Source organism: Papaver somniferum, unplaced genomic scaffold (genome assembly GCF_003573695.1).
Source record: "Papaver somniferum cultivar HN1 unplaced genomic scaffold, ASM357369v1 unplaced-scaffold_10, whole genome shotgun sequence".
Lineage (NCBI taxonomy): Eukaryota > Viridiplantae > Streptophyta > Magnoliopsida > Ranunculales > Papaveraceae > Papaver > Papaver somniferum.
This window is the reverse complement of record NW_020618825.1, coordinates 5356986-5383906: the sequence shown is the minus strand read 5'-3', so window position 1 is coordinate 5383906 and position 26921 is coordinate 5356986. Positions and strand designations below refer to the sequence as shown.

The window sequence follows — 26921 nt, the reverse complement described above, 5'->3', positions numbered from 1 at the left end:
TGAAAGAGAGGTTGGTTAATTGGAAAGTGAGGCTTTGATTAATATGAAAATGAAAATGTTACAAGAGGTTTGTGTAGCAACTTTGGCTTCCACTAGTTGTTTACAAAGAGGCACTTTGGCTCTTACTCTAACTCTAGCTCTCACTCTACTACTTGGTTACTCACTTGAGTTTTGGATTGTTGTTGGATGATCCCAAATGAATCCATCCTATGCCTATTTATAGGCTTCATGACCAACTCCTTACTTTTCTAGATAGTTCTATCTAGACTCTTCTTCAAATTAGATATTATAAGAAAATTCTAGAGAAAAGAATTCTCTAGATAATACTTGATGTAAAGAAGGCCTAGAAGATTCTAGTATTTGGGCTTTACTTAGAGTAGATGATTATTTGGGCCTTACTATTGGGTTTTCACAAATTATGTTTTTAACAGACTCCAGTGCAAGCAACAAATTTTGTGGTAGCATTTTGTGTTCTATGACTGGCTTAGGGAACCAAATGGTTACCTTGTAATATAAGTTCTCATTTTTAAGAGAAGGGTCTTGTATATCAAAGGCTAATGGAGACTCAGATAAATGCAACAATCAAAAGCTGCAAATTCTAAACATTTGATTACACAAAAGTTCAAATATCAAATTGAAACCAGAAAAGCTGTCTAAGTAAAAACCTGCAGGTTTCATCTTGTGACTTGAGTAATTTTTGCAAAACCCAAATGAAAGAGTCAAAGAACACAATGAAAGAGGTTATGAGTCAGGATCATAACCCTTCGGAGATTCCAAAATTGCTGCAGAGGTTCCAGGCAAAATGCTCCATCATTTGTTCTCACGCTCCATGATACCGTGTCCTGTCCAAAAGTTTCTTGGATGTAATGCTGTCCCTCTGCAAATGATTCCTGATAATGTTAGGACTTTTTTGCAAGGAAAAACACCAATCGAACAACAAAAAAACCTAATCTTAAGCTCAGGAGACTCGGCAAGGCATCAGTACTCAGATAAAACCTGGAAACACTGCTCAATGAAGCATTATAGTGACACTGGTCAATCTCAGTTGATGCCGATGTCCTGCAGCGACAATGAAACATTACATATTTCAGCAAGGCAGTTACAGCAACACCGTATTTTTTTTTTTGACCGTGAAAAAGAGATTGTATTAGAGAAGTAAGAATTTGAGTACACCAAGACCCGAAAGTCTAAAACAAAAATTACAGAGATGCAACTTTCAATAGAAAAAGCAAGGCTTGAGGGGCTAAAAATTTGAAGGCTGTTTTAGGGCATACCCAAAAATTTTCTAGGCATACCAAGTGAAGACAAAAAGGGATGTCAAATAGCAAAATCAGAAAGCCCCCTAACCAAACTTTTTTATAATGACAAATCTGCCCTTTATGCATTAGGATTCGGCTAATCGTAAGCGCCGAACCTTTTGGTAGTACATGGTTCGGCTTAAATTCAATATTTTATAACAAGCCGAACTGTTCATATACACTTGTAGGCTGAAAATTTGAAGAACAGTTCGGCTTAAATAAAAACAATATTATGCGCCGAACCTAGGTTCGGCTCACAACTCACCTAAATTATGCGCCGAACCTAGGTTCGGCTCACAACTCACCAAAATATATCATCCGAACCCACCTGGATGTTGACAACTAATGAACAGTTCGGCAAGCTGAAAGTGTTATTATTATGAGCCGAACCAACTAGTTCGGCTTGTTTAAAAATATCATAATGAGCCGAACCTAGTCCTGTGTGATCTGGAATAAAAATTATGTGGGGTTCGGCACATATTATGATTATCGAATACGCCAAACCCCTATGAATCTTTATCTGTGACTAGGTTCGGCTTGAAATTTCATGAAATTTCATGCCGAACTGTTCATATACAACATGAAGCTTTTGTGAAGAACAGTTTGGCTAAACACGCAACCCAACAGCGTAAGAAGAAGAGTTTGGCTAGAGGAGGAAGAAGAAGAGATGTTAAGGGAAACTGATTTTGATTTTTTAGAAAACTGATTTTAGATTTTTGTATTAAGGGCATCTAGGTAATTGAACACCCATAGGGTACCCCTTATCAGGTCACCCCAGTTAGGACTAGTGTTTGGTATGCCCTGAAATTTTAGGGTATGCCCTAAAATAGCCTTCAAAAATTTCTTTACAAATGGTAAGAAAACTAAAGCCCATTAGAAAGCCTAAGATACACAACCCCAACCAAGCTTGGAAGCCCAATACAACCTAAACAACCCATTACAACGTGTTTGAGATATGTTGATATTTGCCCGTTCACTGTAGAAAACCCAGAACAAATGAAAGTTACAACATTGTTACCAAAACCGCCGCCGACCGCCATATGGACCATCACTACCATCACGCATTACATCACTGCAAATCTACACCCAGATTATCAACAGAAACCAGCACCATTGTTGATTAAGAACTGAGATGAGAAGCCTTTTCATCATCAAAAATCAACACATTTATTGATTATGAAGAGAAAACAAGAGATGGCTGTAAGGGGTGGGCAGGAGATGAGATGCGGTGGCTGCAATTATGATTTTGATTTGTGAAAATTAACACACGATTTTCAGTTTTGATGGGTGTATAGGATGTATTAGTTCTTCAAACTAAGATGAGGTGGGATATGGGAGAAAAGAAAATGGGATATCATCTTCAAATCAGGAAGTTGAAGATAAATGAGGGAAAAGAGGGATTCGAGCCATGGCTGAGAGATGGGAAAAAAAGAAAAGGGGATATCATCTTCATATAAGTATATTGAAGATAAATATGATAAGACAGAGATTCAAGCCATGGCTGAGATGCAGGATAAATAGAAACTAAAATTAAGGATAGAGAATGATGAAATCCGAGCAAGAAAGAGGCGGTTGAATGTAAATGCTAGGTTAGGAGAGAGGGTTGTGTCTTTGGGGGAGAAAATTAAAAGTTGGTAGAATGATTATGCTAAGGTTTAATAGTTGAACTCATTTAACGTTGGATCATTCTTGATTATAATAAGAGACTGGATTTCTAGGTAGCCAAAGACAACAAAGTAGCTTGTTTAGGATCTAACCTTAATCACTAAACTTGAAAACTTTAAGTTTCAAATATTGTGCTCCACAAAACATAGAAACCCTCCTGCTTCATCATAGGCTGTATTTGCTTCTGCGAATCTTGAGCTCCATTTTGCGATGAATTTTCCATTTTTCCATCTCACTAATAAATTGCATTCAACTCCGTAAAAAGCCATGGACTTTCTTTCTACCTGTGCTCCCATACCTAAGTTCTCTTAGTTTTTCTACAATGATGGAGCCATGGTGACGATTTCCTCAAACATACAGGCTATTCCTGAAACTCATATGCGTCTTCTTCTTCAATCGACTAGGTTCTGCAATTCAAATGTATCAGAGATTATACGATTAAGCGGAAGCGGGTATCAATTCAAATGTCTTTTCTACATATATGTCTCCATTCCACATGTTTTATCTTTGTGGATATTTCTTCCACAAGTTGTTTGTATTTCTGTAATTATGGCTCATTTGTGGTGTATATTCCTTGAATCTGGAGAATCACCGGTTGTAAGTCACTGGTTATTCTGATATCATCTAATTCCATTTCTCCTACCAACCTTAACGCGTGCACGTGTGCACTACTCCTTCGCATTTTGTTTCATTATTAGTTGATGCGAACTCCAACCTGAATGTGTGCGCCATTATCGCACCTAGTGGTGATATTATCACGATTCCTATGCCATTTCCTTCGCCATTTGCTGATCCATCCACCAATATTCCCATATTTTTGATTTTCATTCCTTTAATAGATTTTGTGGGTTCCCCTGATCTTCATCTATGTCCATCATCTTTTCTACGCTTTCATCTTCTTCCAATGGAAATTCTACAAAGAAATCTGCAATAACTTGGGATTTTGGTGAAGTTCATATCTCATATTTGACTTCAAATTTCCTCACTTGTGCATTCCATCTCTCTATTCTTCCTGATCGTTTCGAACTTTTCATTACAGACTCACTTGGTACCTTCATCAAAACTCTAATCTTATGGGCTTGAAAGTATGTACGAAGCTTTTGAGTCGCATAGACCAGTGCGAAGATGATCCTTTCAATTTTTGCATAATTTCTCTCCGCGGTATTGTATGTTTTGCTTATGTAATAGATTGGATTTTCGATCCCTTCATCTAAGTGAAGCAGTACGGCACTTAATGCACGCAGTGTTGAGGCTAGGTGTATTAATAATTCCTCTACTGGTTCAGCTTTCTGCAAAATAGATAAATTCATTAAGTAATCTTTTATACTTTGTAGCGCTTTTTCGCATTCGGCTGTCCATTCAAACTTTGTTCCCTTCTTTAGAATGTTGAAAAATTGTTTGCATTTATCAGACGAGCGCGAAATGAACCGCCCTAGTGAAGCTAGTAGACCATTCAACTTATGTACATCCTTTACCATCACAGGTGTTGGGATGTTGCGAACTTCTTTCACCTTATCTGGATCTACCAGTATTCCTTCCTTTGATACGATATAACCTAGGAATTTTCCTAAAGCCACTCCAAAGATGCACTTTGCTGGGTTTATCTTTTATCTTGTATATTGCCGCATTTGTTCGAATATTTTTTTCAAATTGTCTATATGATCTTTATTTTTACTAGCATATCGTCCAAATACACTTCCAATGTTGTATGTATCCACTTTGAGAATATCTTTTCCACCATTCTCTGGTACGTAGCACCTGCATTTTTTAAACCAAAAGGCATTCTTGTGTAATAATATAATCCTCTTGGTACGAAGAAAGACGTGTGCTCTTGATCCTCCCCCGCCAAGGGTATTTTATTGTAGCCATCCATTAGTGATAACCTGTCATTCCCTAATGCTGCCTCCACCATCTGCGGTATATCTGGTAGTGGGAAGTTGTTTTTCGGGAATGCTTTATTTAGGTCGCTAAAGTCGATGCAGATTCATATCCCTTGATTCTTCTTTGGCACCACTACCATGTTTGCTATCCATTCTGGGTACTTTGCTGGTCGGATTATTCATGCGTCGAGCATCTTCTGCAACTTAGCTTCTATTTGTGGGTGGTATTTTGTTGATATTTTCCTTATTCTTTGCTGGAATGGTTGCGCGTCCTTTCTGATATCTAACCTGTGACATGCAATATCATAATTTATACGTGGAGTCTCGTCCATGTCCCATACGAATATATCTTTATTTTCTCGCAAAAGGTTGATCTCCTTTCCTTTATCTCCTGTTCCCATGTTGGTTCTTATCTTTATTATCTTTGGATCCTCTGCCGTCCCTATGTTTAATTCTTTAGTTGGTTCAGCTGCGGTAAAATTCTCCTTGGGTTCACCTAGTGGTGATGCTTCTTTGATTACCTTCACTGGTTAGCCTTCTTATTATGGGATCTCGCTCGGTATACCTTTGCCTTCTTTTGCTCGTATCAAGTATACTCTGATTTCTTCCTCTTTCTTTGACTGCTTTGCATTTCTCCATCTATCTTTTCGTTTCTTCGCTCTTCCTTCATAGTTCTTGACATCTAACTGGTTAGAATATTTCGCTTCCTCTGTATCACCTCTAATTTCGCCTATTCCGCTCGGCATTGGGAATCGTATGCACTGATGTAAGGTTGATGCGACGCCTTTTATACCATGTACCCATGGTCTTCCTAAGAGCATGTCGTATGGCGACTCCACATCCACTACGCACAAACTTACCTGTGTTTCCATTTCCCCCAACGATATGTTTATAATTACCCCTCCTTTTGGTTTTGTGATTGCTTTATTGAAACCATGAATGTTGTATGTAGGTGAAATTAGATCCGGATCATTATATCCCATGCTTCTGAATGCGCAGTAAAACAAGATGTCGACTGAGCTCCATGTATCTATCAAGGTCTTATCTACCACCCATTCGTCCGATTCTTTCGCTCTTTTACCTTCCACAATTCGTCGCACAGGTGTAGTTATCACCAAAGGATATGTTCGTTCTAAGTTTCCTTCTGGCATGTCTTCTACTGTGAACGAGATCCTTTTCTTTTGCCACTCTTTTAATGGAGAAATCTTCTCAACAGTCAAGGTCTTCCTTCCTTCATAATTATGTTTGTGTATTTTCCCTGTAATTCCCGCATGAAAATCTGCAACATTCACATTTTGGTTATTATATTACACTGTAAACGTCCGCTTCCTTGTTTCGATCCAATGGGCTTTATCATAGTTAATTCTTGCGTACGCATGTTCGCTTGTTATGTTCTTCCTTCGTCTACAGATATCTTCAATATTCCTGAAATATAAACAAGATCTCCTAATTCCGCTAAAAAATCTTCTTTCAGATTTACAAAGTTTGTCTTTCAAGACTAAGACTTAGAATTTTTAGATTTAATCTATAGTTTGGAAACCAGCAGGATTGACCAGGAATATGTTTTAAATTCATATCAATGAAAAACTTTAGATTCATCTAAAAAAATCTCACGAGCTTTTCTTAAAGATAAGGATAGTTAAAAATTCTTTTAAATCATTTAAAAGTTCTCACAAGCAGGTGTAGTCCCCTCTACAAAACTGTTTTCTAACGCCAAAATGTAGTTGCAGGAAAACCCACAACTACACCTTTCTAAGAATATGTAAAACTTACTATGAAATCATGATGAAGAACACTTGAAGATTTTTATTAAGTTTGGAAATCAATAGAAATAACTAAGATGAAACCCAAACTTCGAAAACAAATAACATTCTCTCTCCTAAATATCTTAGTCTAACTACTAAAAAGATCTCTCTCCAGTAAAATGGTGGTTGGTCCTTTATAAAGGAGTTTACATAGCGGAGGACAACTAATAAAGCCCCTATTTTCGTATCTGACATGCGTCAATGACGCACGCTTATAGTGACTCTTTTCACACGTGCTATTAGACATCGCATAGCTCGTCAAACTTTAGTCATGATTAAGTGATGTCATCAGGATTGCCATCTGGGATTTGTTGTATTCGATGGCGTTCGCTTCTTTACAAGTGAATCTCTCGCACGATAGTTAAGCGTGCAATATTTCACCCCTACAGGAGCTATTTAGCTTGGAATTGGGTTGAGCTGACAAATAATGGAGCTTGAATTTGCAGAAATGAAGACCTAATTAGTTTTGGTTTTTAAAGAAATATGGGGATTTTTACGTATGTCAATTTCTGTTGCTAATTCAATATCGGGTATATGTAATTTTAATTGGATTGATGATTTATGATTTTCACTAGATGCAAAACCCTAATTACATTCCCACCAGGGATTTCTAGACCGGAGAAAGTACCGGCGCTGGATAAGAAATGGAGCACGGGGTGCAATCTTAGACATCCTCCAAAGGTTGGACGATCTTAACCATTTATTATGTGAACAGATTTATAACTGCATGATTCAACTAGGTAGTGTCTCGGTATTTAACACGGTTCAACCAGGTCCTAATCACACGATTCAGGGGCTTCAATGTCTTTTCTCAAGCCTGTGTTATTGTCGGGTGCACAACAACGTCTGTTAGCCGTTTTTTCAAAAAAAAACGGGACGAAAAAGGTCAAACGATGGACATTAAATATATAATGAAAAAATGTGGCAATTTTTTTAAATGCATTTCCCCACATGGACACTTTTATAATTTACCCTTAACCCATCTATATAGCTTATTTCCTGATACTTTCCGTTTGTATTTAAAGAGAGCAAATTAAATGAGTAACCATCATAATTTATGACTAATTGAAATCCTTGTTGTATTTGCATTTACACCATATTTTCTTATGGTCTTTAAATTGATTTTTTCTTTATAAATCTAACTAGATGATAATTGAAACACAATACTCTATTCTCATTCATTCCGACCCCACCAAAATCTAATGTGGAATAGTGTGGTGAGAGTATTGAGATTTAGAGTGCTCCCAATGATTATGGCCCCACATCTATACCAATTAAAGATTATTACACCTTTCTTACACCGTCTGGTGAAAACTGCTCCGCAGTTCCATTCGACCAACTATCCGTCTCTCCCCCACTACTATTTTCATTCGGTTTCACCTTTGGAAATTATTCCCATTCTTCACCGTCTGGTAAAGTGATGAAGAACCTTAAACTACCTAAATAGATTATTCTTCAAACATCACCAATAGGGGACGATGATCATTTGAGGTAACTCTCTCTGTACTGTTTTTTTTAATCGATTTCCCCTAAATTTATCAATTAGGGTTTTTAATTTTCTGTCGTTTCGAGCTTTTAAATTGCTTAGTTGAATGAACTTTTATTACAGATACGAGGATGGACCGGCTGATAATGTAATGCTAAGTGGATAAATTTTTATTTTGTTTACGGTATAACTTATTTGATTGTAATCGTGATTGTGATATTGGTAGGAAGGAGAATTTTGTTAAACACATTCAATCTGATTTGAAGTAGTATCTTCTCTTTTCTCATCTCTTTGTTCCTCTCTTGGTATGCTTATAATTTACTAATCACGTCTACTATCAGACTTCTGTGTCATATTTGTGTTTGTTATCTTTTTATTCGCTACCAAGTTACTCTTTCCAACAGAGATACAGAAGAGTGCCCTAAAAAAAGAGTTTGAATCCCCCAAGTTACTTTTGTGTCGTATTATCTTAGTTTGAAGCCACCAAGTTGATTGATTTGACTTAAATAATTGGGTTTTGTATGTTTGATGTGTAGAGTTTTGATGAAACAGTGATAGTGGATCGTTTGCGTGCTTGGAATAATTATATTTTAGTTTTGAAATTGGGTAATTTAAGGTCTGAGGCGATTTCTTATGGTTGAAGGCTTCATATTTCTAGAGAAAAAACCAATGTACCTTTTTTTTTCTCAGTCGATTAATGTTGGGTCATTTTTCACTTCACAGAAAGTTATCTCTGCATAAGGATGGTCGTGTTCCAATTGTTGGATATCCATAGTACTGCTCCAGTATAATGTTCGTTTCCAAAAATCTGGAGTCGTTCATTTAATTTACATTGAATACATATCCCGCTATCATGATCCCTTAACTATCAACCTGGCAAACTGTATGCAGGTGGAAATTTCTTTACTTTCAAAGTCACCTTAGTTGGAAAGCGTATTGAACCAGCTCTGAATGACTTCAGATTGAAAACCGTTGGTGCGCCGGGTGTTCCTTGGTGCATCAAATGTGCATCCCAAGTTTCTGATCCCGTAACCAGGAATGTTCCGCTTCTTTTAATCAGGTATGATTTCAGTTGTTGCTTCTTAGGCATGTGACTTGATTTATTAATTTCTACCCTGATAGAAATCTTACATAAATCATACAATCTTAGCTGGGTGCATATATGTTATATTCTTACATTTGATTTTAAGTTTTGTGCTTAAGTAGCGGACTTGCCCTTGCATTACCAACCAATATCGTCCATTTTTGGCATCTTGGATGCGACGGTTCTAAAGACTGACTGCCGCACTACATATTACATTCTCATGGTGAAAAAGATGTTCCAATGCGAATTACATATCGTGCAACCATAAAGTCCTCATGAAGTATCAAGAACAGCGGAAAGAGGTATGATTGTTAATAGATACTCCCTCCGTTTCTAAATAATTGGCTGGTTTTGTGCAAATTTACACACAAACCAGCCTATTTTTTAGAAACGGAGGTAGTAAATCAGACAATTACCTGCTGATCAATGTACATATAAAGATTGTTAATCCTCTTTCCCATCATATAATCTCCTGGTCCTTTTCTGCAATCGTTTATTACAGCAGTGAGCTTCATTTTGTGCTACATTATTTAGATGATCAATTGAATGAGCATTTGATGCCACTTGTTCAGTTTGTACAATTTTTGATTATTAAGTACTGAAATCTCATTGTGTTGTAGGAGAATACTCCACCGAAGCTTTATATTTGGGAAGATGAATCAGTTTCTTTTGATGCCTAATGGAATTATCACTTCTCCATTACAGCCTATTCTTCCGGCATACAGCTTATAAAGTTTTATTTGTCAATGCTATATTTTGTCACGCAATATCTGATTTAAACAACAATAGTGTTTCTGGAAATCCAATAATTTTGTTCCTCAGTATCTGATGGAGGGAATGTGAAGGGATTAGAAAGGTTACAAGTTGCGGTAATTTTGTTTGATTCGGAGTTTATGGCGACTAACAATAATTGAGTAGTACTTCTGTATGACTGACAATAGTGTAATATTGGTGATTAGTGTGGATCTCCACAGCAGTGTAATTTACTATTTTGTATATTTTCATAGTTAGTGTGGATGATGGAAAGTTCTTAGGTTTCACTGTAATGCGTAGTATTGGTCTAGATACAATGTGGATCACATAAAATCTTTATAGTGAAGATGTAATATTATAAAATTGAGTTTCTAGAAAATTGATTGATTTCCAAGCCCACAACTTTTTGATCGTATTTTTGGCCTTTTACCGATGCTAGCTTATTATGTTTTCAACTTTGCTCAATTCACATATTTGAATTGATTTTTTTGTATATTCTATAAATACGATACCAGTGCACCTATAACTCTTTCTGCGAAATATCGTTTATAAAAATTGGCTGAGTTATGACATTTAGCATTGGTACTGAGATTAGTGTTGATATGTGGGATTAATTTAGACTAGAAACATGATCAACCATCCTCGGCTGCTATGAGGTAAGCCTCGAATTATTATTATCATCCTCGACACAAACCCTGCGGATCCTTTTATGCTGACATTAATGGTTAAGTCTTTAGGGTAGATATACTCATAATAGTTATGGAGAAGGAGACCGATCATGGTGATCACGAACAAATATTTAGCCCAAGCTGAATCAGACTGCTCCCGGTGCGAAGCACGGGTTGCTTTCTAGTGGGTTACTAATACGTGTGGATGAACAGGCTGAGAGCGGGACCAGCCGCAAAATGATTAGTGTGACAACCGTGCTACATGAACAGCTGAATAACAGCAAAGCTGATGTGGAATTTGACAAGATGGAGTGAGTTTTTCATGTTTTATCACGTCATCATTAATAAACTAAACTGGTAAATCCATATCTTTTTTCCTGTTGCAGCGAAAATGGTGATATTGATAGAGAAGACGATTTTTTTTTTTGGCTCAACTATGAAGATCATGATCCTAAGTTGCTTCAACTATGCGCCTCTTTTTCATTATTCGGTATAACCTAATTGGATCTCCAATCGGTTTAATTATTCTTATTGTGATAATCATGGAATTCTAGATCTACGTCTCCAGATCAATGTTTGTAGTTGTTCGTGATACTCTATTCAGTTCCACCCTCTCTTTCTTTTCAAATTCCTCTCACATTTTTAGAATTATAATCCTTCAATTAATTGGGCTGATTAAAAGAGTTTTGCTTAACTTTGAGAGAGCTGGGTTTGTTCATTAAAGAATAGATCAGGATATAACAGTCTTCAATTTCACTAATTTTTTGGACACCCAATGATTGATTTTTGTTGTGAAATATCCCGTCTATTGTAGGATATGTCTTAATCTTAACCACGGCAAAATACAGAGAAATTTTGAAACCCATCAAAAACTGCATCTTCATCACCATAATCTTCATAGTGTTCATCTTTATCAAAATAAAGTCATCATTTTTGTTCTGCTGGCTATGAAGTTCCTGTTGGTTAATTACAAATCTGAACAGAGTTACATACACATAGTTTTTGGTTTTTCTTTAAAGGTGACTGGACAAAGAAAAATGCTTCTCTCTCCAACGTCAGATTCCATGTCAGTTTTTGCTTACTCAGCTGTCATTTAGCTGGTAGCATTTTCGCAAATATATGATCGATCAACCGAGTTTATAAAAGATTCACAGTAAAACTAATACTAGAATAAGTGTAGGTTATCCCGATATAAGGAAAGTACATTAAATAACAAGAATTGAAAACAAATAACATATCCGATTGCAAGTCTCACGTTAAGTTTTCGTTTCCGATGCCATTGGCATGCCATAGCCAGACTGAGAATGTCTGGGAACTAAGGCGCAGCTATAAGCCGCGTCTTGTATTGGAGCTGCATCTCTGGAACGCTCAGAAAATTGTACCACATGTCTGCTAAGCTTAAGTTGCAAGACCAGTAACTCAGATGGATTTGCGGATTTTCCGATAATCTCAGATGGATTGGGGATATTTTTCTTTGTGTTGGCCATGCTTGTATGGTGCAGTTCGCCACATTCTAATAAACATGATCATTCAGGTGGTTGCTATAAAACATGATCATTCAGGTGGTTATTAATCTGGTCTCTTGAAGTCCTGATATTGGAGTATAAACCAAATTGATCCCACTGGTCTGGGAAACCCACTCGTATCGAACAGATGGGAGGTATTTGTCGAGATAATACGTGATAGGCTCCTTTTCCAACTTTTTGCAATTCCTTTTCCTTAATCCCCTGAGAGAAGAAGTCCATAGTCGTAAATCTGGTATACATGTCAAATTATCGCACTCACAGATCTCTACTTTCTCAAGGCAAGGGAAGGAATTATCAGGTGGTGGAGGTGCAAACCATTCTTCTAAATTTCTCAACCCCTTGATGTCCAACTCAATTAAAGAAGGAAATAATGTTGTTGCTGTGGCTGAACCTTTACTCTCTTTCAATTCTTCTTCTTCTTCTTGTTGATGGAAATAAAACTCCTCACCAAAACACTTGACTGAATTCATTCTACATACCGAAAGAAACTGAAGACACGGGAGTCGACCTAGTCCTACTAATTTTTCACAATTCTTAGAGTTGACAAACCGTAGATTCACTAAATTAGGAAGACAAGAAGATGTTCCCAACCACTTTGGAAGCTTTAAACCAGGAAAACCAATGATCCAAAATATCTCCAAATTAGGGTGAGGTTGGAGACCTTCCAGTACCAATGTACCATAACAGAATTATCAGCTTTCCGTTCTTCTTCTTCTTCATCTTCCTCTGACCTCTTCCTCTTCCTCTACTTCTTCTTCGAATTCCAATCGCATATATTTTTCATCTTCTTCTTCTTTGTAATTCCATCGCAGTTCCAACATTTGGATGTTTTTCTTGTCTTTTAACTTGGCTCTCTCCGCCTCTATTTTACCACCTCTCACATTCTCTAGATTTACAATCACTAACCTCCGAAGGGAGTTTATATCTGCTAATTCTCGGATGAAGGAAGTAACTGAGTTGAAACTGCAGCCATCAATGGAAACGTAATCTTCTTTCCTAAAGATGTAAGGATCTAATACTTCGAGGCGAGTTAGATTTTCAATACCTCCAGGCATGCTTGAATTTTTTGACTTTCCATGGTTCTCCAGATGTCTCAATTCCACCCAATTCTTAATTTCTTTGGGATAGTTGCACCAACTTCCCAAGTTCACATACTCTAATTTACAGATGTTGCTGGTCAAGGACTCGGGTAATTCTGTTATTCTAGTATAAAACAAATCTAGTGACCTTAGTTGTGTCAAAGCTCCAAAGTTGCCAGGAAGTGCTTTTAAAGAAGAGCAAGAGTTTAATTTAAGCATCGTTAAATTATAGAGCAGAGAGATTGAATCTGGTAACTCTGGGATGGCTGAATTATGTGAAATATCAAGGGACGATAGATTTTGGAGATGCGCAATGCTTATGGGTAAAAGGTTGACGTCTGAAAAGGAGAGATTTAGATGTCGCAAATTAATCAAAGAACCAATATCTTCATTGACAATCATTCGAACATTTTTGGAACGATGAAGGTTGAGAGTTTGCAGATTGTAGAGCTGATGAATGGAATCAGCAGCATTAATAGCTTCAAGATCAGAATAACTAAAGTCAAGATACCTCATGTGTTTGAACTTGAAAGCGGAACTATTTGTGCCTCCTCGGCACATGGTTATCAATCTTAATTTTTTCTCCAAAATTAAAAAGAACTTGAAAGCGGAAGAAGGTATAGTTCTCATACTCTTATCAGCACCATCTAGCGGATGAATTACACGAAGATGCTTGTTACTCAGTGGACCTGGAGAGACAAAACCACCTCCTTGGAAAACAATTGTCCTCAATTTTATGGCATTTTTGGGTATTCCTGTTGGATAATCTTCAACATAGAAATCACTAACAAGTTGGTTAGGATAAGAATAGGAAATACATGAAGTTCGAAGAATTAGGAGCTAGATAGTTCTAAGATAAGGAAAGACATGTAATAAGAGAATAGAACTTAGGAAAGGAAATCATAGTTCTATATATAACTGATCACTAAAGTTGTGGTTGATTATGAGCAAGATTAGAGTTGTGTGTTTAGTTTTGAGAGACTATCTAAACATCAATAAAGAGAGTTGTCTTTATATAAGCTAAGATTGATCTTGCAGTTACCATTAATTCCATCCATTCTTAGTCGTAGCCGACGAATATGAGACACATTACTTTCCATTTCACCTGTACTCTGAGTCGAGACTTCATTACGGCCAACCACACTTAACGCAAGATCATGTACTAAATCATGCATTTTGAACCATGTAATGTCACATAATTTGTAATCCCTTTTTACATCTTGAAAGAAAGAGTTAGACACCAAACAAAGGAAGTAATCATTACCAATATCTTCAAGTGAGTTTCGATTTCCTCCATTAGATGGATGAATGAATCCTTCGGCCATCCACAATCGAATAATGTTTCTCTATGGAATTCATAATCTTTAGGAAATAAGGAACAATATGAGAAGCACTTTTTCAGATGGGATGGTAAATTATCATAACCCAATTTCAATATTAGTATAATTTTATTTGGATTTTCTGGTGTATTAAAAACATCACTGTCTCTGATCGCCAACCAATCCGACTCTTTACTTTTCAAGCGCATTAGGTTTCCGAGAAAATTAGCTGCAAGTGGTAAACCAACACATTTTCTCGAGATCTCCTCTCCTATATTTGACATGATTAAAGTTTCGACTGCTCCGCCGGGAGAAAAAGCTCTATTCTTCATGAAAAACCAACATTCATGTTGGGATAAGGTTGTAAGAATGTACGGTGGAATTGTATCCCTAACAATACATGCAACACTTTCTTTACGTGTAGTTACTAATATTTTGCTCCCTTGAGCACCCACACTTAAATAACCCTTAAGTTTCTCCCAGTCTTTGGCACTTTCGTTCCACAGGCCATCTAGTACCAATAAATATTTCTTCCCACTAATATTTTCTTGAACTTTTCTAACTAAAACATGGACATTAGACACGTCGCATGCTTTTCTAGTGAAGGACTATAATCTTTCCTAGAAATAGAAAGATATCAAAGTCGTCGGAAATGCAGACCCATGCTGTTGGTTCAAAGCTTCTCTCAACCGAGTGGTCTTTGTATACCAATTGAGCGAGGGTTGTTTTCCCTAGCCCTGCCATACCAGGGACGAGCCTAGCAAGGGACTAATCCAGGCTATAACCCGTCCCTATCTTTGGTGATATAAAACTGTTATATAGGAATCTTTTGAAAATTAATATCTAGCCCACCCTTTATTCTTAATTAGTCCTTGTAGTTGTAGCTTAAATAATTTTTAGTCCAAGATCTTGTTCAAAACTTAAAAGTTTCTTTGTTACATCCATTTTTTTCCCATTTTTCTCTGCTATAAATCATAAATTCCTTTCTCCGATCACTTTTCATGATTAAAATTTATCCATTTTGATCTTAAACTTGTCTATTTATCTAGTATTTTATTAGAAAATTTTAGTTAATCACTAATTATATAACTCGTTCCAAAAAAATTGCCACGACCTTTGGCCGCATTGACAATCATTGATATTTTAGCCCTATCCTAGGAAAATTTCTGGGTCCGTTCCTGACCCATACCAACTATTGAAATGACTTGTGGACTAGTAAAATTATTAGATGATGATGGCGATGGCGATGGCGATGAATGGTTCGTAATCAAGAACATCTTCACTATGCGAGACTTATCCTGTTTTCTTCCGACAATTTTAGAATCATCTACAAAGGACACTGTCATTCGGTCTAGTTGCTCAGTAAGATCATCATCGCTACGTTCCAACTGAAACATAGCGTTGTCCTTAGCAGTTCCATCTAATTCATGATAAATGGTTTTAATTCTTTCTGCTATTTTCAAAACAAATTTAACTTTAGATTGGACCGTTACCTTCTCCATGTTTCCACGCATAGCTTCGTAAGAATTTTCATCCAAAAGATCGTCAGCATCATATGCAACATCTTGGATCCTTCTCACCCAAAGCAGCACGAATTTGTTTTTCACCTGCTTCTTTTCAGCGTCAGATGTTACAGCTGCGATCATCTCCAGAGTATCCTTAAGCTTTTGCAGATCTTTATCTATAGCCCCGGTCTTTCCAATTTTTTTAGCAGCAAGAGAAACCAATTTTTTCATGAACCCTGTGGCACCGGTAACAAATATCTCTTCCAACGCCATAATATCAAGTAAATCAGACTCAGTTCAAGGAAAGAAAAAAAGAATATGAAAAAGAAACTACTAAGTGGTTGATTATGAGTAAGTTTGTGTTTATTGAGGATTGGTTATGAGTAAGTGACTACAGTTATGAAAGTAGTTATATGTACAAGATTGAAACTCAACAGAATATAATGATAAGAGAACAAAACGGAGAAGCTTAAGAAAGTGCTTGTAGGAATTGTTATCAGAGTCCGTGGTTCCTATCTATTTGTAGAAGATTGAAAAAATTATCACCACATGTCGTGCCATGTGACCTGCATGTTATCAATTATTAAAGGCGAGAGTCTTCTTTCAAGCACACAGTGGTATCAATTATTGAAGGCAACTTTCTTGTCATTATCATCATTTATCAGTAGTATATATTACCTTAAGCGACCCTTGGCTAAAAAAAAGCTGAGGGTGGGGGTGGGGTGGGGTATAAAAAAGTTGATAACATATAAAGTTTGTAAAATATTTGGTGGGCTAAGAGCAACTGCAGTGGACGAGTAAACCCAAATATTTGGTCCAGTGGGCTGGCGCAGTGGGATGGACTATCGATCAAAATTTGATCAAAGAGTAAAAACCAGACCAAATTTGGTCGGCGACCAAGACCAAACCAAAATATAGTCAGACGTTTATATAATCTCCGCCTACACCACGGACGTTGATATAATCTACGCCACTCATCAGGCACTCGTATAGTTAACGCCCAACGAACAGGCGTTGGTAAAATGTACGCCTGGATGGGGCGTTGGTTAAATGTACGCCCAGTCGGGCGTACGTAAAGTTAACGCGGGCAACAGGCGTTTATATTCTTAACGCCTAAAGAGAGGCGTTTATATAGTCAACGCCTAAAGTTTTAAAACTTTAGGAAATTTGCTTGGGACGTTGTCTTTATCAACGCCCCTTTTTTTTTTTTTTTTTTGAACTCGGGCGAACGTATAATCTCCGTCCCACACACCAGGCGTTGCTATAGTACACGCCCCATACCAGGCGTTATCTTTATCAACGCCCCATACCGGGCGTTATCTTTATCAACGTCCCATACCAGGCGTAATCTTTATCTACGCTGGACGATGAAGCGGACTTTATATCAACGCGTGACCAAATTTACTCGTCACCCGCTACGCCACAGGACGGACTAAACCCAAATTTGGTCTTTTTTTTAGTCTTTGGTCTTTAATTATACTCGCACCACTGTGGACGCTCTAATACGAAGTATAAAGTATGCTGCACAAAAGTGTTTGTTATTATGACTTGACGACATAATCTATATTAATAACAAACAAAGGAATCCAAAATATAACTCAATTTCCTCACAGTGCAATAATTAATTAAGAAGCGAGTTCAGTGATTCCATTGTTTTGGTGGTGCAGATTGAATGGGCAATACAAATGAAACTGTAAAAAATCGTATCATTTGGTTATGCATGGTCAGTAGCTTGATTGTATATGCATAATCCGTCGCATATAGATGCTCTTAGAATGCTTATTGAATTAAAAGATAGCCTGGATCAACCAAATTCTGCTTGATTTCGGTTTTGTTTCATGTGGTTTACTCGGCAGAAATTTTATTCTTTTTCTCTGTAACAAATGGAAATTACTAAATTTGAGCCGTATGTCACAGAGATTCAAACTTAGTTGCTACAGGTAGTATGTTATTGGCTTTGTCCATGAGCGAAGAATGGTTTTGATACTAGCCACCGACGAATATTTACATGTACATATTTGTTTACATATTTACCTGCAAAGGGTTCTGTCTCCTCGTGGAATTGTATTATTCAAGGAATAGCAATCCATTGTACATGTTACGGGCCACGGTGATATCACATAACCATACAACTTCATTGTTAACAGTTTTGAATTTTCTCAACCGGAATAATATATTAGAATTAGTTTAGTTCAGATATTAGAGATAGTTTGGTCTAGTTGACCCAGTTAATTATTTGTTTGGTCATTTTTAAAATATATAATATTGTTTGGTCCAAAAAATTATTGTTTGATCATAGGATGGATAATACCCACACGTGATGATGTCATTAATGATGTCATATTCCTTTAACAGTGGCAAAAATATTTTTTTTGTCTCCTTAATAAAAATAAATAAATGAAAACTTAAAACTTAAATATCTTTTTAACCATATGTCTAAAAGTGATAAATTTTATATATTCGGAAAGCCCTCGACGATAGCTTTCCAACGAGTACCATTGTCGCTATGTTTCGGAACTTTTAATTTTTGCCTTATCTTTTATCTATAAAATGAACTATTATACGAGTTCATTCTACGAAATGAACTACTTTAATGAACTATTATACGATTTTATTCTACAAAATCGACTACTTTAATGAACTATCATGCTAGTTAGTCCATCCAAAAAGTGAACTCTTAGGATTAAATAACGTCCGAGTTCATTCTACAAAATAAATTACCATACTATTTCATTATACAAAATGAACTGGTATAATGAACTATTATTACGAGTTCATTATACAATATGAACACCTATCACGGGTTCATTCTACAATATGAACTACCGTTTACGAGTTCATTTTATAATATGAACTACCATAATGAAGAACTATTACGAGTGCACTATACAATATGAATTACCATTCTTAATTATTATTACGAGTTCATTTTACAACATGAATTATCAATCCTACAATATGAACAACTATTATGAGTTCATTCGAAAATAACAACATCTATCACGAGTTCATTCTTCGATGTGAACTATAATAATGAACTACCATTGCGACTTCATTCTTCAAACTGAACTATTACTATGAGTTTATTCTACAAAATAAATTGCTAGTATATACGAGTTCATTCTACGAAATGAACTACTAGAACTAGAATGAATTACCATGTTCTAAAATAGTGTTCATTCTCGGATTTGAACTACTATTATACCGAAAAAAAATAAAATTCCGAAACATAATATAATGAGTACTCGTTGTGTAGATCTCGTCGAGACCTTTCCGAATATATAAAATTTATTAATTTTTAACGTATATTTTGAGAGTTATTTAATTTTTAAACTTTTATCTATTAAGGTTAACAGGAGAGAGAAATTAATAGAGAAAATAAAGATGAGAGAAAACCAAAAAAGTGAATCATGTGAGTAAGAAACAAAATAAGAAAGAGAAAAGGTATTTTAGATATTTTAATATTTTTAAATAGATATTTTAATATTTTTAAATAATTATAGATCAAATGGAAAAAAGTGATTTCTAAAAGGATCAAATTGACTTGGGATCACCTAGAAAAGGACCAAACCATATTTTTTCTTTTTTGATCTGACAATATCACCGATAAGAAGACACTATTAGGGTTTCAATTTCTCCAACCAGACCACCTGTATATCAAATTTATGGCTCGAAGAAATTTTCTCTGCCAGGTCTTAAACAGTTGATTACAATTATTTAGAGACCTATTCATGAATAATTCAATTATTCAACAAACAGGCATGAAAAATCCGAATGTATTCAAAAAATGCAATACAAAAGTATGAAAAACCAGCAGAGAAATTATTTGTCTACTTTGTGTCGTACACTAATAGATCGTTTGGATACTCATATAGAAGCTGTTTTTCGAATTTTTTAAGTCAAAAAGTCAAAAGTCAGGTTGGATTGCATGTTTTAGAATGACTTATAGAAGTTGATAAGTAGCTTTTTTTTGAAGCCAACATTTTTGACTTCCGACTTCTGAGGGAAGTTGCTTCTCCTTGTTAGTTGTGTCGGTCCTCCTATTTCTTTCTCTCCTCGTTATTAACTTTCATTCTCAGTAAAGTAAATTCAATGGAGCTGTGTGGGTAAATTCAATGGAGCTGTGAGAGAAGAAGAAGAAACTGTGAGAGAAGAACGATGGTGAAATATTTTTCTTTTTTCATCAATTACGATTCAAGGTTAGATCGACGAATTTCTTATTTTCTTTTTCTTTTTGAGATTTCTATGCTTATGTTTTATCAATATAACATCAAATTTGTGTTTGCTTTTTTTTGTTGCTAATTTTCCTTTACTGATAAATGTAGATCTAAGAAGGTAGAAATTCAATTGGGGTTCAGAATCTAAAATCCCCTAAAAAATTCTGTTCTTTTTACCTATTGTTTTCTGATTTTGGATGCATTAGGGATTGGAATGTGATCTGTCTTTTAAAAATAGGAAAAACCCTAGTTTTGGACGGGGTTTACATGTTTTACGTTCGTAGATATTTGTGGTTTAATTCTTCATTGTTTGTTAGACTAATTGTGGATTCAATTTCAAATTAAGCTACAACGCCTTCGTTTAAGAAGCTAATGAGATTCCTGCCAGTTGGTTTATAGCACATAACCATGTTCACAGAGTTGATGTTAGACAAGGTTCAAGCATGTCATGAATATAGGCAAACTGGAAACATTCTCAATGCCATTTTACTTCACAGTTCTGCAATTGGAACATTTCATAGAGTTAGAGTTGCTTTAGAGTTAGAATAGAGTATAGAGTCCATAGACTACAAGAAAAAGACGACAAAAATTAGAATGCCAGGTTGCTTTACAATTTTGCAATGTGTTGCAACGTCATTATCATCAGTATGGGTAATGATATTGAATCCAACACAATAGCAACAGACAAGAAACTAAACGTACCAAGATAGCCATTGTTACGTTCATTTTTCTTTGTTCTTTTTGTGTAGCTACAAGTAATGAAAGAGCGGGAAAACTAGTTTAAGAAAAGTTCGGTATACACCATCCAAGGAATTAGTTTTACTGGGCAGGATCAGTATACACAAATTGAAATCTACAAGGTACAAAAGTTTCATTTTTATTTGTCTGATTACTCTACAAATAACTTACAAAGAGGTAGAGGCTTTTTGTGTATAAAATAAACTTGTAAGACATGATTATGCACTCATTATTAAATGGGCAGCGCAGTCCCTTGGAAAATGTCAAATCTACTGGACATGATCTTATATTTATTCTATGCTAATACTGTTCAAAATGTGGTTTTACAAATCTGTCGACTTTATCACAAGTACTTGTTGTAAATTTCCTCATGATTTTTTTTATTTTTTCTAATGTCTACTAACATTAATCCCAGGAGCGATTTCCGTCGAGGTAATCCTTTTCCCATCAGACCCAGTTGTTCCACATACATGGGAATCGAGTAACATATATTCGTTTTGCACGTAGCAACGACGTTGAACTTGATAGTCCGGGTAAGAAAAATGATGGGTCCCTAGTTTGAGACTGTAATTGCATCTGTTAATGATTATCCCTGAACAGAAATAGTAAAGCGCGCTCATTCACTACAAGAAAAACTGGATTGAGCGACAACGCAGAGTTAGTTGCCAAAGCCCATATTAAGACGCTCTAACCCTTAGAGCGATTAAAAGTGGCACTTGCTCTGGAGTTGCAAAAGGTGGAATTTGTAAAAGTCTTGAGCAGCTAGGCACTCGCTCTAGGTATCAACCAATTATCATAAAGCGACTTTTTTGGTCATTGCTCCAAAACTAGACCAACCACCTACAGCAAGTGAAATAGCCAACGCTTTAAAGCTAGACCAACCACTTGGAGCCAGTAAAATAACCAATGCTTTAAGGCTAGACCAACCACTTTGAGCAAGTAAAATATTCATTGCTTCATCGCTAGATCATCCAACCTGGAGCAAGTAAAACACCCATTGGTTTTAAGCTCGACCGATGATCCTAGAGCAAGTAAAATACTAGTTCATAGATACATAGAACAACTGGCCTGCAATTGGTTGCTCCAGTTTTTAAGCTACCAAATTTTTGTGCTCGCTCCACCGATTCTGCATTAACTGTTCTGGTGTCTGATTTAGAAAATCCATCTTTAGTGTTTTGATTTAGATAATCCCACAATGTCATTAAAGGAAATTAATAATGAACAAATTATGAACCAAATTAAAAAGAGAAATAATTTTATTATACCACATAATTCAATCTACATCATTTCTTAAAAGAGTAACATTCCTTACAAAAAAAAAAAGAACAAAAATACATTCTAATCTCTCTCCACAATTTTAGAAACAAAAGCTGAAGAACACTACTTCAAATTTGAAACACCCATTGAAGTTCTTTGAATCTCCATGGACAGGCTGCAAAATACTTATAGATTCATGCTGATGTGACCTTCTATCACCAATCTGTTTTTTAGCTCTGATTTTGAGACCAAATAGAGCACTCATTCAAGATCAAGTCCATCCCGTCAAACAAATAATAAACTGGGTCCTGCATATACAAACAAATACAAAGAAGACAAGATCTAATTAGAATAAGGAAGCTAATCTGTAGGCTAAACTGGACATACAACACCAAGAACTGAATCAAAAGACCAAATAATAAAAACTGTTAATTTGGTACTTTTTCTAAACATACCCTTCAAGATTAGATCCATTTGCAGTAAATCTCACCTGATTTATTCATTCCAACAAATAAATCTAGGAAAAGAATCAGATTCATTTGGCAGTAAATCTCACCTGATTTATTCATTCCAACAAATAAATCTAGGAAAAGAATCAGATTCATTTGGAGAAAAAGACAGAGATTTAAGAACTTGAATATGCATGAATATGGTTGTGCAAATTGATCTTAAACCATATTCATACTGCTGGTACAAATTCTTTTCAGAAGAAAACAACTCTATCAAATCTGAAACTCTCAAATTAACAGAATAAAATAAAATCAATTCAGCATAACCGATTAAATAATTCAAAGAAACATTGGCAGCAAATCTATTAGCTTATACATTTAACAAAATAATGAAAAACGAAATCAAAATCAAAATCACCATAATCAAAATAGATTTAATTTAAAAATTCTAAAGAATCATAAAAATTTACTAATCACCATAAGAAAATCTATATTTTCTTTTAATTCGCGATCTATATCAAAACAAAAACAACAAAATCTATAAAAAAATTGGCCATGATTCGAGAATGTCTTGGTTTTTCGCGGTTAATTAACATGGAAATGAAAAATCCATGAACTGAAACGACCACAAATTAAATTTAGAAACCCCACATCATTTATCCATGAAATGGACCTAATGATAAATAATCATATCAGACCAATTTTAACTAAATCAAAAGAAACTAGAAAACTAAAAACGGATTTCATGATTAATAGTTCTCAGACATCATAAATTGATTAGGGAGAAGAGCAAAAATTACAAACTCTAGTCCCCAATTGTGTCCTCATCGAACCTTTTGAATCACTGAGAGACTAAAATCTAACAGATGATCCAGAGAGATCTATGGACTGAGGGAGGAAAGGAAGGAGGCGCTGAAGTGGGAAGTGATGAAACGTAGGGTTAGTGTATCAATAAATAGAATGGCACTAGGCGTAAAAAAGGAAACATCTGTGGTTAATAAGCAGAACTATTAGGGTTTTACCTCAACTATCCACTAAGACACAGCCAAACGAATGTTTGCTTTAGCCCCTATTTGATTGGCTAACAAAGTCATGCTGGTAACCACTGTAATGGTGAAACAATCTAATGGTTTCTCTTGGCGTTATACCTAGGTGAACGAACAAAATCACTCAGATCTAAATAAATAAAACCCCAAAAATGAAACAAAAATGAAGAACAATATGAATCAAACCCAAAAGGAAACTCACATACAAAATGAAACCCACTACTTATTTCTTTTTTTGAAGGAGAACTCAGTTAATAATTCAACAAACAAACAACAAAAATTCAAGATGAAAAAAATGAAAGAAAAACCCAAACTCAGTTGAATAACCAGAAATCTCAACTCTTCAATGATCAATAGAGTTGAAATCAGTAAAGATTCAACATTTTAAAACAAATCCCTAACTGAAAAAGGAGGAAAATAAAAATTCCAAACTCCTCAAATCATCATTAGAGTCAGAATCAGTTACAAGTTTAACCATTTAGAAGAAATTAAAGATAGATCTCAGTACCTATCTAAATGAAAACGAATCATATTTTCTTGATGTGAATTAAATTGGTTCGATAACAGAAGTTTAAAACAAATCGCTAACTGAAATAAGAAGGAAAAAAACAATCTTCAATTAAGTAAATATTTGAACTCCTCAAACCATCATTAGAGTCAAAAATCAGTTATACGTTTAACTGTTTAGCAGAAAATAAAAACATTTCTTAGTAACGAATCATAATCTCTTGATGGAAACTAATTTGGTTTGATATTAAAAATTCAATGTCAACAAAAATTGAAGAGAGGGTGTTGAAGTTTAAAGAAAAACTGGTTGAGAGGGAGAGAGACGTGAAGGTGGTTGAACTCTTCTGGGAGAAACGGGATCGACTTTAGCAGGAGCAGGGGAAGTGGAGATGACTTAGAGAAAGGAGGCGGAGATTGTGAGGAAGGGTTAGGGTTTTCTTTCCTTAAGGATTCATATATAGCGTATACAGAGTACGCAATCTCGAGAAGATCCAACGGCTCACAATGAGGTCCAGGGCCTTGATTACTAAACGTGCGTTTTGCACGTGTAACGTTTCTTGATTAAATATCGGACACCGACATCCAAAAAATTTAAAACTAAAAAAATATTAATATGCCAGAAGGAGACTTTCTCACATAAAAAAAAGTAAAAAATAAAAAATAATATTAACATTTCGTAGAACTATTCCTATAAAAAATAGAAATAAAAAAATTTCTAAATATTTCTAAGCTATTTTTTTAATTAAGCAATTGCATGCAGATAATAAAGCCCATTGATTTAAGTTTTTATTTCCTATAATAAAGTGACAACTCATGCATGTCATCTATCAATTTAAACTTATCAAAAGATAATAAAAAATATTCTTTAATATGATATTTCTTTCCCTTCTAACCAGAAGAATTTTTTTTTAAATTAATGTTGTTTCCATTTATTCAAATTTACCTTTCTTAATCTCAAATCTAAAATAAATTCCACATTTATTCTCCATATTTAATCATATGTAGTAAATAAATGTAATTAAGATTTTTAATTTAATATTTTGAATTAGCTGGAACACAAATTATTAAGTTACCAAAAAAGTTCATATTTTCCATTTTTAATTTTATTATTAGTTCATATTTTAATTCAAAATCCATACCAAATTTTCATTAATACCTGTGTCAATAAAGGAAAGTAAATAATCTATCAACATGCCAATAACAGACACATGCAATGAGTCATTAACATAAGTTAAATTAGCCTAAATAAATTGTTTAATGAGCTTGGTCTTAGTAGTCTGACTTCGACTATGATATTGACGCAACACTTCGATTTTTCGGGCAATGGATTTGGACAGAACTCGGGCCCGAATCCAATGTATTCGCCGAGTTTACCCAATGTGGAGATCGCCGAGTTTACCCAATGGTTGGATTCATTGTTCTTAGAAGATTTCGTCTTATAGTAGTCCACTCCCTCACAGGTTTCGAACTCGGAGCCACTTTCTTTCTCGAAGTTTCCAAAAAATGGTTTGTTTAAGGTTTCAGGGAATTTTTCGATGGAATCTTACTTGTAAATGGTGGATTCATCGTTCTTACAAAGTTTCTGACTTATAGTAGTCCACTCCCTCCCAGGTTTCGAACTCAGAGCCACTTTCTTTCTCGAAGTTGCCAGAAAATGGTTTGTTTAAGGTTTCAGAGAATTTTTCGATGGAATCTTACTTGTAAATGGGTGGATTCGTCGTTCTTACAAAGTTTCTGACTTATAGTAGTCGACTCCCTCCCAAGTTTCGAACTCGGAGCCACTTTCTTTCTCAAAGTTGCCAGAAAATGGTTTGTTTAAGGTTTCAGAGATTTTTTCGATGGAATCTTACTTGTAAATGGGTAGATTCGCAGTTCTTACAAAGTTTCTGACTTATAGTAGTCCACGCCCTCCCAGGTTACGAACTCGGAGCCACTTTCTTTCTCGAAGTTCCCAGAAAATGGTTTGTTTAAGGTCAATGCATCCGTCGAAAAGTGATGCATGAGGTCCATGCATCCATCGAAAGGTGATGCATGTGACAATGCATCCATCGAAAAGTGATGCATGGGGTCCATGCATCCGTCAAAAAGTGATGCATGAGGCTATGCATCAGTTGAAAATGTATGCAAGAATGATATTCAGGAACTTGAATAAAATTTCATGAGGTCGATGCATGAAAATGGTAGCATTACAAAAGAAAACATTCCAAATTACATTCCCATTAAATAAGAATATTCCAAATTACACTCCCATTACATAAGAACATGGTAGCATTACAAAAGAAAACCATCCATCTAGTATCCCAAACGAGTTATGAGAAACTTTCGAAGAATGCGGTAGTGAGCTTCGTATTTGAAATTTTTTCCTTTCCATCTTCGCCATTCCAACATCGAAAATTAAAATAATAAATCATATGCAAACATTTAATTCTAATATACAAGGTTCGGCTTGTATTTTAATTCACACACAAGTCGAACCTGAATAACATTAAGTTCGGCTAATAATTTCTTTCCCATATAAGTCGAACCTTAAAATTTTACAGAGTTCGACTCAGAATTTCTATCACATATAAGCCAAACCCTACAATGAATTTATAGACAGTTGGCATTGAAAAAATTACCGTCATTTTAGTCAAATGTCC

General features: G+C 35.4%; 1 protein-coding gene across 3 annotated transcripts; it reads right to left on the bottom strand.

Annotated features, from left to right (window-relative positions):
* Nucleotides 1–785: 785 nt before the first annotated feature.
* Nucleotides 786–16557, bottom strand: LOC113326054 (putative disease resistance protein RGA4). Of its 3 annotated transcripts, XM_026573861.1 has the most exons (3): nucleotides 16057–16557; nucleotides 997–1059; nucleotides 786–877 (listed from the first exon to the last, which is right to left on the bottom strand). In XM_026573861.1, the coding sequence occupies exons 1-2, from the start codon at nucleotides 16339–16341 to the stop codon at nucleotides 1042–1044; spliced, it is 303 nt and encodes a 100-aa protein (XP_026429646.1). In that variant the 5' UTR covers nucleotides 16342–16557; the 3' UTR covers nucleotides 786–877; nucleotides 997–1041. The 3 variants fall into 3 exon arrangements, with proteins under 3 accessions (XP_026429646.1, XP_026429645.1, XP_026429644.1); XM_026573860.1 differs by lacking the exons at nucleotides 786–877; nucleotides 997–1059 and adding an exon at nucleotides 9636–9701; XM_026573859.1 differs by lacking the exons at nucleotides 786–877; nucleotides 997–1059 and adding an exon at nucleotides 11465–15983.
* Nucleotides 16558–26921: the final 10364 nt, after the last annotated feature.

What these genes read in the sequence shown, in the direction of transcription:
- LOC113326054 (XM_026573859.1), bottom strand. Translation starts at nt 13,874, where the DNA reads ATGAGAACTATACCTTCTTCCGCTTTCAAGTTCTTTTTAATTTTGGAG.